Raw genomic sequence first — 18,174 nt, forward strand, 5'->3', positions numbered from 1 at the left:
TTTCTTCGTACTATATGTTTCCAAAAAAATTGTTTCTTGAAAAAAATGTTATAACATTTAACTATGTTATACTTTGTAAGAAAAACAGCAAATGTTTATATTAAATTTAATTTATTTATATCTATTTATACAATAAAATAATATTGTAAGATAGTGTACTAACACGAAATTAATCTACATCTGATTTTTTTGTCAAACACAAGTAACGGAATGCTTTCTGCTAATAAAAACATGATTTTTACATTTATAATTTGGTTTTGTTTAGGTAAGCCGTTATATTTTGTTTCTTAATTTGTTCCACATGTAACACAGTAACATCTTTCCTTTCTTTTTCATTCTCTTTTTTATTATTCTCGTACCTAGTGGTTTTCTTATTAAAATTTCTGTGGTATTTAATTAACAAACAATAATAAATTTTATTAATGAAATTAGTTTATACATCAAGATATACGACTTCTAATAATAAAAAAACAAGCTAAAGTTGTCAATAGAGACCAGCCCATCTGTTCTCTTTCATCTGCAAACTTTTTCATATATCTTTCTTTTAATTTATAGGCTATGTGTATATCACATAACCATTCATCATCTGTCTTGGTATCATCTAGTATTGATTTCATAACATAGTTTACAGATGTTACTTCAGAGGCAAGCTGAAGATTAAAAAAACGCGCTGTCGTCGAAGATTTTAATATGTACAGAGTATCTGTTAATGAATTCGAATTATATGTTCCTAGAAAAATTAATTTACAGAAAGTTTAGCAAGCATTATTCGTTTCTGCTATAGTGTTAATAATTCTGCTATAATTGTATAAACATACTTTGATTTATTATTAATTTAATACAGCTTGCAATGGAACTGGCTATCTGATGTTGCATCATGAATGAAGTATGATGTGATTTGTTATGATATTTAAATTCTTCCATCACATAAGAACTAGATAGTGGTAATTGTTGGACAAAAAGTGGTACCTAAAGTGGATATAAGTGTTAAGTAAAACAGTAAATTTCTTTTACTTTCAAATATCAGATTTAAGATATTCACCGAGTTGATTATATCATATTTCAAAGAGTTATTCTGCCAAATTATGGAATCCCAAACTAACACGTTAAAATCACGATCTACTAATGTCCAATTTATTGTGGTGGGTCCTACATATATACCCAGTATCGTTTCTGGCATCTGAAACAGTTTATTTTTTTAACATAATGCACTACCTAACACTATTCAACTGTCAGAAGCAATATAAATATATTATTGTTTCTGTACTGCTGTTATGTTTATGTCAGGTTTTATAAACTTCTTCCATTTCTGTTTATCGCATTTATCGATGAATAAAGTACAAAAATTGTTCCAACTATCAATATCCATTTCAGTTTTTAATAAAATATCATCGAATGATTTATAAGGTCCATGGCTGGTACGCTTCGATATTAATGTTGCAGCATATGAAGCCGACATGAATCTATATTTAAATAACATAAACAATCAGGTAAATAGATTAAATATTATCATTTAAATATTACCAATAATTTACTCACTGTGTTAATTTGTCCAATTCACTTGTATTAACTAGTCGTAAAATTTTAGCTTTGTATTTTGAAAACTGCACAAGATCATTTCTGATATTACTTTTCGTCACTGTAGAGCATTTTGCTAGTGGTTGAACCCATAAATTCTACATCAATATATCATTTGAATTATATAAAAAATTATGTTCTTTCTGTCTCATATTAATAAGTGATACGTATAATTGTACATTAAAAAAAGAGAAAATGCTACATCTAATTCATAATGAAGATGAATTACCTATATGATATCTACCTTTTTTATTTTAAATGTATCAGTTAATTTACATAATGTTCTCAACATTATTGCTTAGATTTTACCTAATTTTTGTATTATTTTGTTCACATTAACACAACTTCTACGAAACATAACTTCATCTAAAAATTTATATATAGTTACAGATTAATACACTTTTTCCATTACTACATTATCACATTATATTCTAGTTTATTATATTTAAATAAACATCCTTGAATTCAAGCATGGTTAACATCTCTTACTAAGAAAAGTAAGAACATAGATGCTACTTGCTTAAGAATCTTAAAACACAAGATAATCTCGAGATAATTGAGATATTTACCTATTATTTATATATTACAACTAAATTTGATACATAAACCAGAAATAATAAAAAATACAATTTTTTCAATTATTGACGTTTTAATTTATTTCAGAAGCGTACAATGTGTGAATCTTAAATGAACTACTGTATAACCATGACATATATACTACTCAAGTTACCAATCTTATATCTTATACTTCTATATCTAACGACGAAATTCAAAATGCTTGCTTATACTACTCCGAATGTTAAAACCACATATTGAAACTTCCAGTTTTTTAAAATACAATTTTTATTTAAGTAGTTTTTTAATGTGAAAGTATATTTTATTTGGATCGAAATGCCGGGTAACTCTTTAGGGCGTAGATCATCTACGAATCCCGTAAGGATATCTTCGTTTGATAGGGAAGATAAAAGTTTCATGAGGACAGAATCGAGAAAAACACAAACATTAAAACCAAAGATTTTCTCAAATGAAAATTCTCATATACCAAGGCCTCGAATGCGAGCTTCTTCGTGTGATAGAATAAGCATTAGAGGATCAGTATTAAAAACAACAGGTGAAAGTTTAAAATGCTCTTTTTTTCTATTTTAAATATAACAAATATTTTAGATATAAGTGTATATAGTCTAAATATAAATATAGATGTTTATTACTATTTTTATAGCTAAAACTCCACTTCGTCAAGTACCGACAACTCCAAAGACACCAATAACAAATGCTAGCAAACCTGCTGGTCTTCTTACAGTAGGAAGTTCAAGCAAAATTCATGCAGGACTTCCAACAGGACGTAGGTCTTTATCAGCTGACCGTGCTAGCAATATTGGTGCTAAAGGTCCTAGAAAAGATACGAGACCATTAACAGACAAAACGTATCAGGCTCATATGCTTAGTAAAATTGATAACTTTTTAGCTATAAATCATTGTTCTTCTATGATTAATAGCAATGGAAGCTTAAAACCTGTTACCTTAAAAATGTTTGTTGAAGTCTCTGGATATTTAGTAAAAATATTGGACATTAAACAAATTCTTACAATCACAAATTATGTAGAGGAATTGCCAAAGGTTGCAAAAAAACTCCACTATCCAGGAATCATTAATAAATCTTGGTTAAAAACTGCTAATGCTATGCATTCTTGGCCAAATGTTTTGGGCTGGATATGTTGGCTAGTAGAAATTTGTGAAATAAGGGAAATAGCTTTTACAAAGTATAATTTAGAGAACCTACCATTTGTAGGGAATCAAATAAACGCAGTAATTAATAAAAATACTTTCTTCTCAATGCTAAATTTTTATAATGCCTGGAATGATGAGAAACTGGATGAGGAAGCGTTAATGATCGAAAAATATTTACAAGAAATTGAAGAACAGCAAGGTGTAAATGAAGAAGACTTGAATATTGCACGTTCTGAGCTAGAGGAAGAAATGCTTAAATTACAAGCAGCTGAAACAAATTCAAATAAAATAGATGAAGAAGTAAAACATTTACAGGAAGTACTTTCATCTTTACAGAACGATGAAAAAATACAACTGAGTGATATCAGTGCGAAAGAGGAATATATTAAAAAAATTAATTTTGAAGCAGATCAAATAAAAGTTGAGTGCAATGTATTGAGTGAACAAATTTGTTTACAAGACACACAGCATAATGAGTTACTTTCTATTATTAAGCAGCAACCAATGTCTAAGACAGAAAGAGATAAAATTTTAAATAAATGTACAGAAATTCAGGATTACATGCACCAGTTTGATGAATATTTACAAGAGATACAAAAAGAAATATATACTATGGACATTAAATTAGCATCTATTAATAATAATTTAACTAAGGCAATTCTAACATATAATAAAGAAATATTTATGCATCTTAGTGGGGATCTGGGTGTGAATCTAGAGGAGTTAAAGATGCCAGAGAAAGGTATATTGCAACCCGAAATTATGGAAGTATTAAGTACTAAGGCTAATTTAATAAATGATTTGAAAGAATTGTTGAGATCTCAAATTAATGAAAAGGAATGTTTGTTAGAATCAAATACTAATGAATTAGAGAATCTTCAAGAGAGAATAAAAATTCTAGAAGATGAAAGTAATGATGTTGCCAGTAAGATTAAAGAAAAGAAAAGCCTTATAAGTAAAATCAAAGCTGATGCTAAGCATGAAGAAACAAAATTAAGAGAACAAATAAAAAATCTGCAAAATGACATCAGAGAAGTTCAAGGTTTAATGCCAAACACACAACAACTTGCTGCAGAGTTAGAGGAAGCAACGGATAAACTGGATGTAGCTCAAAGAAGAAAAGCATATATAGAAGAATCTGCTAAATTATTTTTTGACAAATTTTATGAGATTTTAAGTGAACACAGGAATAAGCTTGTCAATATATTAAAGAAACATAATAAATGATATAGAGTATGTAATTTTTATTGTAATTAATAATCTAGGTTGCAATATTTTCAATATAATTTTTATACAATAACTTAATTGTACAAATAAGTGTATCATTACAAATTAACTATTGAATATTATATTAAAAGAATAAAAAAACGAATTCTGTATATCATGTATCTAAAAATATTTAATTATATGTGTAATTATGTACAAATTGAATCACTATTCCATATTGCTGTAAAAATAAAAATTTATATAATTAATAATTTTACATTTGACTTCACTTTTTTGAAAACGCTACATCTACATAAAGATAAGAAAAACATGGTACCACTACCAAGATAATATATGCACTTAATTTATATTTACTTGAATTGTAACGTGGAAACAGAAAACCCTTAAATTGTTTTGAGACGCGCGTCTGTATGATTTTAATAGGTTTTATATACAAGAAGCAAGAATTTAAAAGACTGCAATTTCATATTTGGAGTCGATTTTAAATATATAAAGTATGAAGTATTTATTAAATTATACGAGATAAATTATTTTAAAACTAAAGAAAATATATTAGATATTTTATTATATTTTTTTGCATAATAAGTACAGCGATAAAATGATTGTTCAAAATTATTCAATCATACAAGATGGTGTACACATCGTAAACGCCAAGATAAGTATGCTGGCGAATATTACAATATATTATGGTATGTTGTCCGATGTATAATGTGAATGTATTCTTTAAAATATTAGGTTAGATGAATTATGTCTATGGTTGGTGGAAATCGATTTGTAAGTTTAAATATTTGTTTGGTATAAAAAACACATTTTTCTACCATTTTATTATAATGAGTAGCAAAATGAGCTCTGCTAGGAAAGCTGTTGCTACCCGCAGTAACAAAAATACAGTGGAAAGTAACCACCATTTGGTAACTAAAAATTGAAATATTTTTATAGTTACAGGTTTTCTTGTCATATAAATTCTAGCCATATAATATATTTGTAGCCTACTTCTGGATTATCTTATGATTGTAATAAACTGTTAGAAATAACTGTGAAAACCAAGGGCCGTAAACGTACATCAACTATGGTTAGCAGTAGCCCAACTAGTCACAAAGTAGAAGAAAAAAAGAAACCTGGTCATAGTGGCGATCAAAACTGGGGTAGGGTGTTCAGAGAACAAAATAAAGCTGTTATGAAACAAGAGGCAAAGAGAGCACCAGGTTCAAAATCATCAAAACATGGTAATGACACTAAGGAGACTAAGAAACATTTTCTAAATCATCAGAAACTAGATGTTAGTATCAATTTTTATATTTATATTTCTCTAAATATGCATAAAATTATTCGCAAGTTAATTTAGAAACACTTCTTTTTGTAGCACAAATTTTTAGATGAAATTCCTGTCAAGCAATCAACTCCTCAGAAAAGAATAGAAGAACATATAAAATCTACACCATACACTACAAATCCGTCAAGTACATCAATACCAAGCACTGTGGAATCTGTCATAGTTTATGACAGAGGAGTACAATGTGATGGAGTATCTGATTACTCTGATGACAAATTTGGTGTGTTCAACCCGGTTCATACATTACATTTTTTAATAAAGGAATTAGAACACTTAGTTAAAGATGATAAAGCTAATAAAATTCTTGCTGATATGGAGCAAGTAGTATTTAGAATACCAATTGAATCCAGTAAACCACCTATAGTGGTATGTTTATTAAGAATAAGTGAATAGATAATACTGAAAATTTTGAATATTGAAATGGAATTATTTGCAGCAGGATTTAGAAGCTAAATTAGAAACAACTAGACAAATGAATTCTATGTATGAAGCATTACGCAAGGAGAGAGATTCTTTACTGCGGTATGTTTAGTATTAGAAACATATTGTAACAACTATATGCATTATATTTATATAATCTGTTCTTAAATTAGACAAGTTCATGAACAACAATTGCTATTAAATGAAACTCAAAAAAGGCAGTTAGATTTAGAAGTAATTGAAAAAACATTAAAACAAGAATTAGATAAAACAATAAAAGTTATTCAAGCTAGAGATAAAACAATATCCGAATTAACAGAAGAGATGAAGAATTATGAATCTTCTCAAAAAATTGTAGCGGAGTTAAGAACGAATCTCGCTGAACAAACTGAACGTGTAAGACAGTTGAATTCAGAGGTGAAGCACTTAACATTGGAAAAAGATAAACTTTCAGTTTTGTCATCATACAAGCATTCGTTATTAATCGAACATCTTAATGAAATCAAGTTAGTTGAAGCATTACTTAATTTCAATCTAATTTAATAATGTTATAAGGCAATTATATTTACATTTTACATCGTAGGAAGGTTCAACATTTCATTGCAGACCAATTAAAAGATATTTATATTCACGAAGATAATTCGAATCCACAAATTCCAATTGTTCATGGACGTCGTGCATGTTCATCGCCTACTTCTACCTCTTCACCTGATTCCAATATACGTACCTCTTGGCACGATATATCTGATGTTTCTTTATCCACAGTGGATCATGATCCGTCCAAAATTAAACATGTACAAGGTTTTCTGCATAAATCAAATAAAATACCAGTCTTTTCAGAAACTCAAATTGGGAACCTAGAAAATAAACAAGTCAAGGATGTTCAAGATCCTTCGATTAAAGACTCTGCCAATTTAGAATTTATTAGTTTACCTGCTGGAGAATCTTCACTTACCCTTTTACCTTCTTATAAAGACCTGGGTTGCACAGAAGTTAGCCAATATGGTAAATATATTTGATACGTACATATTATATGTATCATAATATTTTACGAATCTAATATCTTTCTTTTCAGTTAATCAAGGGAAAGATGATGTAGTAACATTTAGTAATAAAAAAAACGATAATTTAAAAAATTTTAAAGATACGAATAAAGTATCATCATCGGAACATTTAAATTTGCCCAACAAAAAGGCTCATGAGAAAGAGACTGATGTACAAGAGTCAAATAGAATTAAAAAGTCTATGGAGTCAAATAAAGGACAAAGTTCGCCTCATAATTTAATAGGCTCTAATATAACAGAACAATTTCAGAATATAGTTGAAGATATAAGGATGCAAAGTAAAATGCCAGTTAACATACCAAGTCCACTCAGGAGTTATCCTCATCCAGAATGGAGTGATAGTACTTTACCCACTATCAGTACTGCTTCGGACATAAATGTGATATAACTCAATAATTCTTAAATTTATATTAAATATTTTGCAAGAAAAATGCAACTTTATTATCCAATTAAATTATTTTTTATCCAAGAAATTGATTTTAAAAAATGTAAAAATTGTACTTTTATATTTTCAACGATATAAGAATATATTTTTAAATAATAATTTACACATAGAAGATATACATATTATAAATTATATTAATTTCTAACTCAAATTTTTTGCACTAGTATATATATACATATAAATTTAGTTTAGAAATATAAATAAAGTTTGTACAAAACAATATATAATTTTTAAAGAAGTTGGTTTTGGATATTAGTTATATTATTGTTTTAAAACGGCATATAATTTAGAAGTTATGTGCATTAATTGTACATAAATTAAAAGACTCTTATAGGGTGATAGTGACGTTAATACCAAAGCACATATTACGGTATTTTTAATTTTCCACTGGGAAACAAATAAAATTGAGTTTTGTAATTGAACGTGGTATGTAAGATAACTTAAGACTGGATATTCCTGGAGAATAATTGATAATTTAATGAATAGTTTTAATAAATAAAATGAGATATTCGCTTGTAATAAAGAATACGTGTGTTATTGTTCATATTTCCACTTTGCTCAATATTAAAAAGAATTACAAGGATGTAATATAAATATGACATGAAAAACCAGGTGTATATATATATATATTTTTTATCACATATGTATATATACAAGTAAAGTATAATACTTATATTTTGTAAGTCTTAATAGGATTAAAAGGGAACATTTTAGTACACGTAAAACATTCATCAATTTTGCACAAAGACGTTTTTAAGTACATATACATGTTTCCCAGTAAGCGTGTATATGTGTACTCTCTCTTCACGAAAAATTCGATCTCTTTTTTTTTATGATTATTTTCTTTTCTAGGGACCGAGAAACGTTCATTCGCTAACAACTATCGTAATACGAACACAGTCCTAACATTCGATGCGTGTAAAATAAGTTTAACGTTATCTTCGAGACGAAAAAGACTGTCTTCGCATTTGAACGACTTCGATGAAGATTGTGATAAAATGTGAAATATTAAAAATGTTTATTTATACGCGTGAAATATTACGAAGGAACTTTCCTCAAATAAATTTCAAAAACGGAATTTCATCCCACATTTTTGTTATTTCTTCTCGTTCAAAATTATGAAAAGTTACAAATTCGAAATTTTACAATTTGTATTCTCGCGCCATTTCCCCATCCTCCTATCAGATTCAAAATACGCTGAATTTGAAAACGATGCGAAACGCTTGCGCCCTCAAGGAAGATTCCTTCGTATTTACGCGATATCGAAAGATTAAAGTTCCCTTGTCGGATACGTATACTTTCACGTACAGGTCAGTACGGTTGTCCTTACGGCATACTCGAGATATTTTTAAAAACATAAATTATTTTTTAACGTCTTCTCAATGGTCTTCGTAATTAATCTTAGAAATAGTACTTTTAACTCATAATACAAAAGTTCTTACTCTAAGAAGAATATAGAAATTGAAGATTGACATTAGTAACAACTCTCGAATGAAACTTGTGGGAAAATTCGAAACACCTGATCGATATCTCGAATGGTATTTTTTACAGTGAGGGGGAAGTGCATAGAATCCATCATGGTTGCCGTAATTCGAAAATTTTCGTCGACGTACATAAATACTTGGGTTCGTATATATTTTATTATTTGTCGTACGAAATTACCAATATCCCGGTAATAATCTACGATACATCACGAATCACAAATGTTTCGTTATTTTTACGTATTGATATCGTAATGACTCTGAGGTATTACGTACGTTCGTAATTTAAGAAAAATCGACATTCTTCGAACGATCATTCCGAATGCATCTCGGGAAATATATTGTATTTTCAAATCTTATTCGATATTATAAATGAAATTTTTCGTTAATTCCACTTTGTAATCGATAATCCCTGTAGGAGATCATGGAATTAAGTAATCGACGCCGATTGCCAATTAAATAAGCATTACAACAGTTCCAAAGAGAAAAAAAGAACACGAAGTAAATAAAGAACCGTTCGAATTTGGCGCTTTTCTAATTGGATATCGGCGGTATTACATCGAAGGTTATCACACGTGCTGTTTATTTTTGACGTTCAAATAGTCGATCAGTTTGGCATAACGCGACTTCAAAATAATACATTTCTAAACGTTCAGTTGGCAACGTGCGATTTTTCGGTGACGCATCAGAGTCGAACTACATACAAAAATCTATTTTATCGGTTTAAATATGGTCTTTTCGTTACAATGAAATAGATTGTGGTTAAAGTATCAAGTGTGTATAAATAAGGTATTAAGAAACATCAAGTACACGGAGAAAGTGTATTTTACGAAAGTTTCCTTCATAGGTGTAAGATTCGTAAGCGAGTAAACAAATGAAAAAAGTTACGCTGTTGAATAATCACATTGCCAACCAGATTTCCGGAATCGGTTTACTTCGACTAAGACCATCGAAGGGTGAGTAACAAGAAAAGTATTCAACAATTAGATTGATTTGCAATTAACAGCACATTGAAAACCTTCATATATTACATATATGTATATGTGTGTGAGATGTCTGATGTGTTATGTGTGTATGTCTGTATATATAATAATATATAGCTATCTTAAATACATATGTACATCCCTTTTTTTTTTTTTTTACGAAGTTAATGACTTAATGTATGAGATTTATTTTTTGGTACCGATCGGTTCTTCGTTTTTTGATTTTCATTGGAAATTATATATGAATTATATACGAGAGCTGCGTATGTTAGAACTAAAGTTTCGTGCAACAGATGGAGTATAAGACAGTAGTATCTGGACAGACCGTTTTGAGACCGCTTCATTTAGACCTTTTCGCTGTTTTATTTGAAACAAAAACACATTAGACGATATTCTTTCTTTGTACAACCAAACAAACGAACAGTTGCAAAATCTTTATCGAAATGTAGCGCACGGTAAGATCACATAAATGTCTTTGTGTATGTGTTATGCATGCACACACGCAGGTGTACACGTGTGTGTATATGTGTATAGGTGTGAAACGTCGACATTATACAATAATATCACTAGCGTAGACTGTCGTATCGTTTATAATTGCATATATTACAATAGACGATCGAGTCGAGTAGAAATCGTAAATCTCGTGAGTCGATTAAAATGAATTCCTATCCGACTTTGTCTCAATTAATCCTACTTAAATAGTCTCAACTATGAATATGCTCGAATATAGCTCAGATATCGGAAGTGATAGTGGGCTGTTGTAAAAATAAAAATTTAACATTTGTCATCTTGAGGTTGCGTATGGAAGGACATGTTTTATTGTTTATTGTACGTTATATACTGCTTTGTTCGGTGTAAAAATATAAAGCATTTCGATTACAGACTTCGTATGTATGGGCGTTGCCATTGTTACCGAGTAATCGGCAGTTATTACGATAATCTCTTTCTCGTATTTTCTTTGATGCAGGTTTACACCAATGTAAAATTATCAAAATAAATGTAAATAGTTAGAAACAAATTTTATAGTTGGAAAGTCGGGAAAAGATAAGAGTATTTAGAAAATAACGAAGAAAAGAAAAAGGAACATATACTGTGTTTCTCATTCAACCTTTAAACCGAAATTTTATCCTCTATTCTCTAACGATGACATTATTTATTGCACATTGTAATTGGCAATAAGTAGTGTTATCGATATTTCTACCAATTTTTTAAATCTTCAGTTTAGAGGTTATCTGTGGCTCATCTCCCCGTTAAATACACTTCGTAAAGCATCGTTCGAGAAAATTATATACACGCAACGGAAAGAAAAACGAGCGGAACAAGGTTCAATTAAGATAGCATTGTATGCATGTATCATACGGAATTAGTCGGTCAGTTAAAGCGCAATGATATCGGAAGAAAATATCAAAACGGATTAACAGCTACATACAAAAGAGCAAACGAAGGGAACGGTGAGTTGGTGCAAACCAGCTTCAAGAAACAGTCTCTAGCTCTCTCGTTCACCTAACAATGGCCCAGGCTATGGAGTTAATAATTGCTTTTACGTGGCAATGATAACAATATGCGTGTATAACAAATGTACTTAGAAACGGTTTCACTTGTGCTATTACTGCTCTCTGGCGATAAAAATCAGACATCATTGTTCAACTGCTGGCTCGTAACAAGGGCTTTGAGGGGGAGAGTTTGTTCTGCTCTTTGCTGCGAGTTTAAACACTATACACTTCCTTGATTGTGCGCCTAAAACATGGCGTACGGACTCGCGAACAACGTGGACCGGTCACGGTCCGTCAGGCGCGCAACAAGACACGCATTCATCAACTATATTCACTATTCTTCTCTTTTTTTTCTCATCGTTTTTCTCTTTTTTTTTTTGTATCTTTGTTATTTCGTTTTGTCCTTTTGTTTTCTAATCCGAAGAACGTTCGTGTTTTTCGTATTGTAAAATTAACGAACCTGTGGTCCTGTATATATACACTAGTGATTCCCATTTTTTTTTTTTTATTTCTTTAAAGTGCTTCTTTTTTTGTGTGTTGTTGCGTATACCAGGAGAGATCCGAGCAATATAGTATCGTGATTAACATCGACGCATAAATAAAGTTTTCTTTATTCTTTACCAAATATTAATTTTCTTCTCGATAGACTTGGTCTCGAAATCGTATTATTCTCGATATTCTTACCGGGTATCTCGAGGCAAATGTCTTGTAAATTATTGTTTGATGAACTATGTGAAATTTGAAGAACTAGAGAGGAATTTTTCTTTTCTTGTTTCTGTATTAATATAGGACTAGAAAAAAGAGAAGAAATTTAATAAATCTGCGTAAAATCTAAGATTATAGCATAGCCGACAATAGTTTCCTTAATATAACAGCATATACCTTGAAACACCCTGTACATTGTATACGTAATATATCTCTTTTAATTCGCCTTTCCTAGTAGAGAAATGGACATGCTATAAATTTCGTAAATTTTCTTCTCCTCTTTATCTCTTTTGTATCTCGATCGATGTATCCCAATACTTTATTGCTGTACAGCGCGTATTATATTTATAGAAATATTTTTTTTCGTGCACTCTAAACCCGATTAAATCGTATCGAAACCGTGAAGACTCAGCCGCGACCCACAGACTCGAGATCCAAGAATCGATGAAAAGCTCAAGAAACAACGAGGAAAGAAAGTGAAAAAAGTCGTCGTGCGTTTAAAAGTCTGGCGGAATGGACGGCCAAACGAAAATTAGCATGTCTCGTGTGTCTTATTCGTGTTTGATACGTAAACAAGCGTATCCTAGTACATCGTAATAAATAGCAAAATTTCTATCACTAAACTTTAGATAATAAAAATCGCCGCTAATCTTCGTTCTAGCGATCCACCCTTAACGATAATCAGTCGATGTGTTTCTTCCTCTTTCCTCTTCTCTTTTCTTTTTTTTTTTTGTTCTTTTTATTTAAAACGCGCGCTCGCCCGCTCGTTTCTTTTTGTTCATTTTTTTTCTTTTGTTTGTTTTGCCTTACCTTACTAGAATTACAATAACATTTTGATTAAATGACACGTGTCGTAACGCGTGCAATCTCACGAGGGAAACCGTCTTAATTATCGAAAAAAGATGATGAACATTGTTTGCCGCGTGGAAAAGTCGAACAATCCTCGTTCAAGATAGATTTCAGGCCAGCACAGAAACAGCTCTCGGTTTATCGTACATAGTTTTGATCGTTTTTCGGTACAGGCTGACTCGAAAAACGATATAACGAAATTTTGAAATCCATCACGCAGCTCAAACGCGAGAGAGAAAGATCTTAATAAAGTAATCGTCGGTCATTTAAATCTATATAGATTATATCTGTTAACTCTGATTATCTGTTCAATGTATAATTAAATATGGCTATGTGGTATCTCTCAGGTTCATGTATTAACGTTAATCGATCTCTTCGATTTTGAGCCTCGGGATGAATTAACTTGAAATTTCGAGCAGCATGTTCCCAATCAGCCCGCAGAAAATCGAACGTTGCTGTTCTCAGGCGAAGCCTTTGACTATTGTTGGTCATTTAAGAATAATATCGAATGATCTGCGTAAAAATGATTATTTTATGTGAGCGTTCGGACGTGCCAACGATGGCCTGGCCGATCAAGTTGGTCACTCGGTATATCTGTATACACTGTATCGATATAATTCAACGTATCAAAAATATGCTGAGAATCTTTGAAATCAGGTGTGGTAATTAGTTACGCGGTGTTTAGCCGCAGCAACGGTTTATTCTAATGAAAAATGGAAGCGTGTGTGTGCAACGAAACCGTTTCCGTCTCGCTCGAAAATCTTCTCTTCTCTCTCGGGATTGTCACTTTCTCGCGTTTGTCTTATCGATACGTTGTCGGAACGAGTTTGAAAACAGTCATTAAAATTGTAGATATTACATCTGCCATTCTTTCCTTCTTTCATACTACCTTTCTCACTTGTTCACATAAGTCACACTGAATTACGTATTCTTCGGTAGAGCGTGGAAGATGCTTGCAAAGTTCGGAGCACCTGCGCGATATTATCCTATGTACAACGCTAGCAATCGCTGTGTGTAACAAAACCTGAACAAAAAAGCGTTCACCACGATCATCCTATCTCTTTCTTTATTTCCGTTCGCGTTTCAATTGTGTTTCGCTACGGCGACCCTTATATAGTAATACGTATATTTGATTTACTGTCTTTGTTTCTCCCTCTTTTTCTTTTTCTCCTTGCTCTTCGTTCCATTTTACATCTTCTTCTTTTTCCGTGTATCGCTGTTGCATCGTCATTGTAACATCCACGTCATTTATTTTCTCGCCTTATAAAAATTGGACCTGGTTCCTTTTGTCTGCTACAATTCGCTAATTGCCGCGTTCTTGGCCGCGGATTTTTCAAACGATCTTACGGTCCTTTGTTTCCCGCCGTAAGATCTCATGCCACCGCACGCACGTACATGCTACGTATTAATCGACCAATGATTTATTGACGCTTTTCCTGCGATTCGTACCAATCACAATATTCTCCTATCCTATATATGGTCAACAGAACAACTTTCGAAACGGATTTAAGACAAGACGAATGCAACCCTCGGCCGGTACAGCGAGATCGATTCAATGGTTAATGAATGCTCTAAGACTTTAACCTAACTATCCTGTGTGTTGCGTTAATGCACGGGTTAACTTGTAACTGTATGCTGCAAGGTCTATGCGAACGATTGCCGATAAACGATAAATTCGTCGTATCATTTATCGGCGATCCGATAGCTTTCTTTTTTTTTTCCTTTCAACAGACGAGACAGAGTTGCAGGCAGACAATCAGTTGTGGATCATCGTGCGATTCGATGCTATCGGTCGAGGGTCGGTAGAATTTTCTTTTGCTTTTTTCTTAAAAAATTCGCGTCTAGCCTACGGACGAGAAAACAATTTACGGCTAAGAGAATTAACAATCGTCATTCATTAGCGTTCACGAGCCCGTTTTATACGAGAAATCCTCTCCTTCTCTCTTTATTTTTCTTTTTCTGTCAACGAAGAATCAACGGAAACGAGCAAACGCCGCGGTCCTGTCTACGCGAGCCTTTCTTCTCCTATAAAATCCTTATAAAAAACATATCGGTATAAAACGGGCCTTGGTTTCATTAAAATTCTATCCACCGTTATAATACGTGTCCGCGTTCCACCCTTTGCGAGCATTTTGTGTTTTTTTTTTCTTTTCCATTAACTACTTGCTTTCAAGCAATTATCGTACCCTTTATCAGACTCGCGAATATTCGCGTCGCGATTTTAACCGATCACACGCGACGCATTACGATATTGTTCGATTTCACTAATTTGTAGTCGTCTTTGTATTTTACCGATGTTCGTATTGTCTTCCTCTTTCGAAAAGAACGAATGAAAATGAAGTGTCTCATAGTCGTCATTCCGTCATCGAACTTAGAGTTACAACTAATATCACTGTCCGAAATGAAGTCTCATAGTGCTCATAGTGTTCATTAAATTTAGAATTATACATACAATATCACCGCAATCTATAATTATATAATTAATATCACGAAATTTCCACCTTCAACCATCTTCGTTACTAAAATACCACCTAGAACACGATTCATCCTATATAATTCACAATAATTTTGAATAGAAGTGAAGTGTGTTACACTGGTCGCTTGGTCATCGAACTTAGCGTTTAATTTCATTTAATTAGTGGTAACTTATGATTAACATCACCCCAACTTCTTAGAATTATAATTAACACTACAAATTTCTTCAGTCATTTTCAATTCACTAAAATATCGTCCAGAACTCGTTGCATCCTAACGCTTAATGATCTGGAACCAAAATGAAGCGTCTCGCAGCGATCACTCGTTCATCGAACATAGAACTATAATTTATGATATAATCATCGATAACCCAAATTTTCATGATTAAGGAATCAGCCTTCCTACCAACATATTATTCAGAATCCAGTGTATTACAATCTTCCACTATGCGCGTCATTCCAGAAAATTATATTCATTTGCGCGTTATTACGTGCATATCTATTCGCACGTCAGCGCCATTTATTATCCATCTCCATAGCCGATAGTCCCGAACTCCATTTTTTAAGCGGCCGGTACAATTGTAGCATGGCCGCAGGCTTGTTTTCTCTCCCTCTCTATACGTGTTCATTCCACGTTACCTCCATTTAGATACGCGCATTTCGAGCGTAGTTTGAGGTCCTGCGGCACGGAGCTACCGGCGCGGAGCACAAAAACGGTCAGACTCCGATTCGAAGGTCGGCAGGCGTTTCATTGGCAGGTAGCCGGCGTGCAAGGTAAAAAACGGCTCTCGTACATAAACAGTTTGACAGACTGGGAGGGAACGAACGTGGCCGGGTACTGTGGCCCTGCGAAAACAAAGCGTATCGATCACCATGGACCTGATTGACTCGTACGTCGTATGAGCTCGGCTAACGATCCACCAAGGACAGACCTAGTCCGTTGAGATCACGACCGATTTACTGATCGTTCGGATGGAATAACTAGTTTAAAGTCGGTCGTGAAATCTTCGAGATGTCCGTGTCGAAAATTGAAGACAAACGGAGAAAACCGATAGATATTGTCGAATAATTTTGTATTTTAATTTTTATAAAAGCTTCGTTTCGATTGTTATTCGCTTGGAGAATGGGAGGAAACACGGAGGATAAGCAAAACAAAAGGTAGAAATTGTCGCTATTGCAATTTTTCAACGGATTTCCCGAAGAAAGATTTTCCACGCACGCGAAGGATAATACGGTGGTTTTATGAAACATTGGAAGAAGCACCGGAAGTAACAAATCATTCGGCCGTTTAACATTTGCGGTCCGTTTTCGAGCGCGATTAACCTGTTGCTGCGCAGGTTGTTTGTCGCTCCTCGAAATGGCTGATATAAACCTCGATAGGTTTAATCCAACGACCGGCAAAACCGACGAATATTATGCGAAAACTCGAGCCAGTAACAAGCTCGAGCGCAAGAACCGTCCTCTCTGTCTACGTTTCCACCCTTTGTACACGTGTTACGCGAACACTGCCCTTACAGTCGCGAGGGGTGACTCGGTCATAATGGAATTATTCATGGAAGTTCATTAACCGCGTTCAACGATCCACATTTCGACTATGATGACAACATTGTAAGAAATTTGGATATCTGAAAATTTGAATGTTCGCGAGTTCAAGAAATCGACAAATTCGAAAATTCCAATATTTGCAATCGTAAAAACGAGGAAACGTGAAACTTCGATATTTCTTGGAACGTTTTCCAATGGATAACTGGAAGGAAAAGCGTAACACAGTCAACACAGTCATGATTAGACTGATTTGAATACCCAAAGGATCCCGCGGGCGCGGATGTGTCCAATGGCGCTTTCTAATTGAGCAAGACTTAGAAAGCCTGCGCGCGTTATACACAGACGCGAACGATGTCCCCGTGACGGGACCCCGTCCGACTCGTTTGAATTTCGAGCCGCGTTAATTTATGCAATTGGAACGGTCGCGTTTCCAAACAAATAAAACCGATCCGTGGTTGAACCTCGAATTAAGGCTAACTTCTTGGAACGTCGTCTCTATCGCGCCACTTTCGAAACGCACATAAATCCAGCGTGAATTCAACGAGCCTGTTCTCAAAGTAGTAGAGAGAGAGAGATAGTTATAGGGGAAGCGGGGAAAAAATACGCGAACGTGGACGGAGGTTAGCGTAACGAAAAAAAGGGAATGGCGAATATACGGTGCAAGAGGGTGATACGCGTGGATTTCGTGGTCGTTTGCTTGTTTAGATTTCTCCGTTATGCGTTGCATAATCCCATGGTCGGGGTCTGGTCGAGCAACAACAAGAAAGGAAAAGAAAGGAAGAAAGAAAGGAAGAAAGGAAGAACGAGGCGGACGGGGGCGAGGGACAAGAAAGAAAAACAAAGTTCGAG

The 18,174-nt window shown here is 33.2% G+C and overlaps 4 protein-coding genes across 10 annotated transcripts in view; 3 read left to right on the top strand and 1 right to left on the bottom strand.

Annotated features, from left to right (window-relative positions):
* Positions 1-92: 92 nt before the first annotated feature.
* On the bottom strand, positions 93-2,075 carry LOC122571525. Of its 2 annotated transcripts, none has more exons than XM_043735383.1 (6): positions 1,823-2,075; positions 1,540-1,676; positions 1,268-1,463; positions 1,043-1,180; positions 819-969; positions 93-730 (listed from the first exon to the last, which is right to left on the bottom strand). In XM_043735383.1, exons 1-6 carry the CDS (start codon positions 1,868-1,870, stop codon positions 441-443), a joined length of 960 nt encoding a protein of 319 aa, XP_043591318.1. In that variant the 5' UTR covers positions 1,871-2,075; the 3' UTR covers positions 93-440. The 2 variants fall into 2 exon arrangements, with proteins under 2 accessions (XP_043591318.1, XP_043591319.1); XM_043735384.1 differs by having other exon boundaries at positions 1,808-2,075.
* LOC122571529 lies at positions 1,368-2,840 on the top strand. The gene is made up of 3 exons (XM_043735389.1): positions 1,368-1,490; positions 2,242-2,689; positions 2,776-2,840. Exons 2-3 carry the CDS (start codon positions 2,470-2,472, stop codon positions 2,799-2,801), a joined length of 246 nt encoding a protein of 81 aa, XP_043591324.1. The 5' UTR covers positions 1,368-1,490; positions 2,242-2,469; the 3' UTR covers positions 2,802-2,840.
* Positions 2,841-4,532: 1,692 nt separating this feature from the next.
* Positions 4,533-7,781, top strand: LOC122571522. 3 transcript variants are annotated; one of them, XM_043735376.1, is made up of 8 exons: positions 4,534-5,192; positions 5,269-5,444; positions 5,522-5,812; positions 5,897-6,232; positions 6,303-6,388; positions 6,460-6,792; positions 6,870-7,291; positions 7,362-7,781. In XM_043735376.1, the coding sequence occupies exons 2-8, from the start codon at positions 5,274-5,276 to the stop codon at positions 7,736-7,738; spliced, it is 2,016 nt and encodes a 671-aa protein (XP_043591311.1). In that variant the 5' UTR covers positions 4,534-5,192; positions 5,269-5,273; the 3' UTR covers positions 7,739-7,781. The 3 variants fall into 3 exon arrangements, with proteins under 3 accessions (XP_043591312.1, XP_043591311.1, XP_043591310.1); XM_043735375.1 differs by having other exon boundaries at positions 4,534-5,027; positions 5,120-5,444; XM_043735377.1 differs by having other exon boundaries at positions 4,533-5,444; positions 6,306-6,388.
* Positions 7,782-7,968: 187 nt separating this feature from the next.
* The window catches only part of LOC122571532, a 129,704-nt gene continuing 119,498 nt past the window's right edge, over positions 7,969-18,174 (top strand). For 3 of the 4 annotated variants that reach the window (XM_043735401.1, XM_043735402.1, XM_043735399.1), the window contains exon 1: positions 7,969-10,232. The gene's annotated coding sequence lies outside the window, so the exon portion shown is untranslated. The remainder of the gene's footprint in view (positions 10,233-18,174) is intronic. The other variant, XM_043735398.1, reaches the window with a different exon arrangement.

Source organism: Bombus pyrosoma, linkage group LG10, assembly GCF_014825855.1.
Source record: "Bombus pyrosoma isolate SC7728 linkage group LG10, ASM1482585v1, whole genome shotgun sequence".
NCBI lineage: Eukaryota > Metazoa > Arthropoda > Insecta > Hymenoptera > Apidae > Bombus > Bombus pyrosoma.

What these genes read in the sequence shown, in the direction of transcription:
- LOC122571525 (XM_043735383.1), bottom strand. Translation starts at nt 1,870, where the DNA reads ATGTTGAGAACATTATGTAAATTAACTGATACATTTAAAATAAAAAAG. An exon ending in GAATTGGACAAATTAACACA is followed by an intron (nt 1,464 to 1,539) that starts GTGAGTAAATTA and finishes ATTTAAATATAG; the next exon opens with ATTCATGTCGGCTTCATATG. An exon ending in AATATGATATAATCAACTCG is followed by an intron (nt 970 to 1,042) that starts GTGAATATCTTA and finishes TATCCACTTTAG; the next exon opens with GTACCACTTTTTGTCCAACA.
- LOC122571529 (XM_043735389.1), top strand. Translation starts at nt 2,470, where the DNA reads ATGCCGGGTAACTCTTTAGGGCGTAGATCATCTACGAATCCCGTAAGG. An exon ending in ATCAGTATTAAAAACAACAG is followed by an intron (nt 2,690 to 2,775) that starts GTGAAAGTTTAA and finishes ATATAAATATAG; the next exon opens with ATGTTTATTACTATTTTTAT.
- LOC122571522 (XM_043735376.1), top strand. Translation starts at nt 5,274, where the DNA reads ATGAATTATGTCTATGGTTGGTGGAAATCGATTTGTAAGTTTAAATAT. An exon ending in CCAGTAAACCACCTATAGTG is followed by an intron (nt 6,233 to 6,302) that starts GTATGTTTATTA and finishes AATTATTTGCAG; the next exon opens with CAGGATTTAGAAGCTAAATT. An exon ending in GAACATCTTAATGAAATCAA is followed by an intron (nt 6,793 to 6,869) that starts GTTAGTTGAAGC and finishes TTTACATCGTAG; the next exon opens with GAAGGTTCAACATTTCATTG.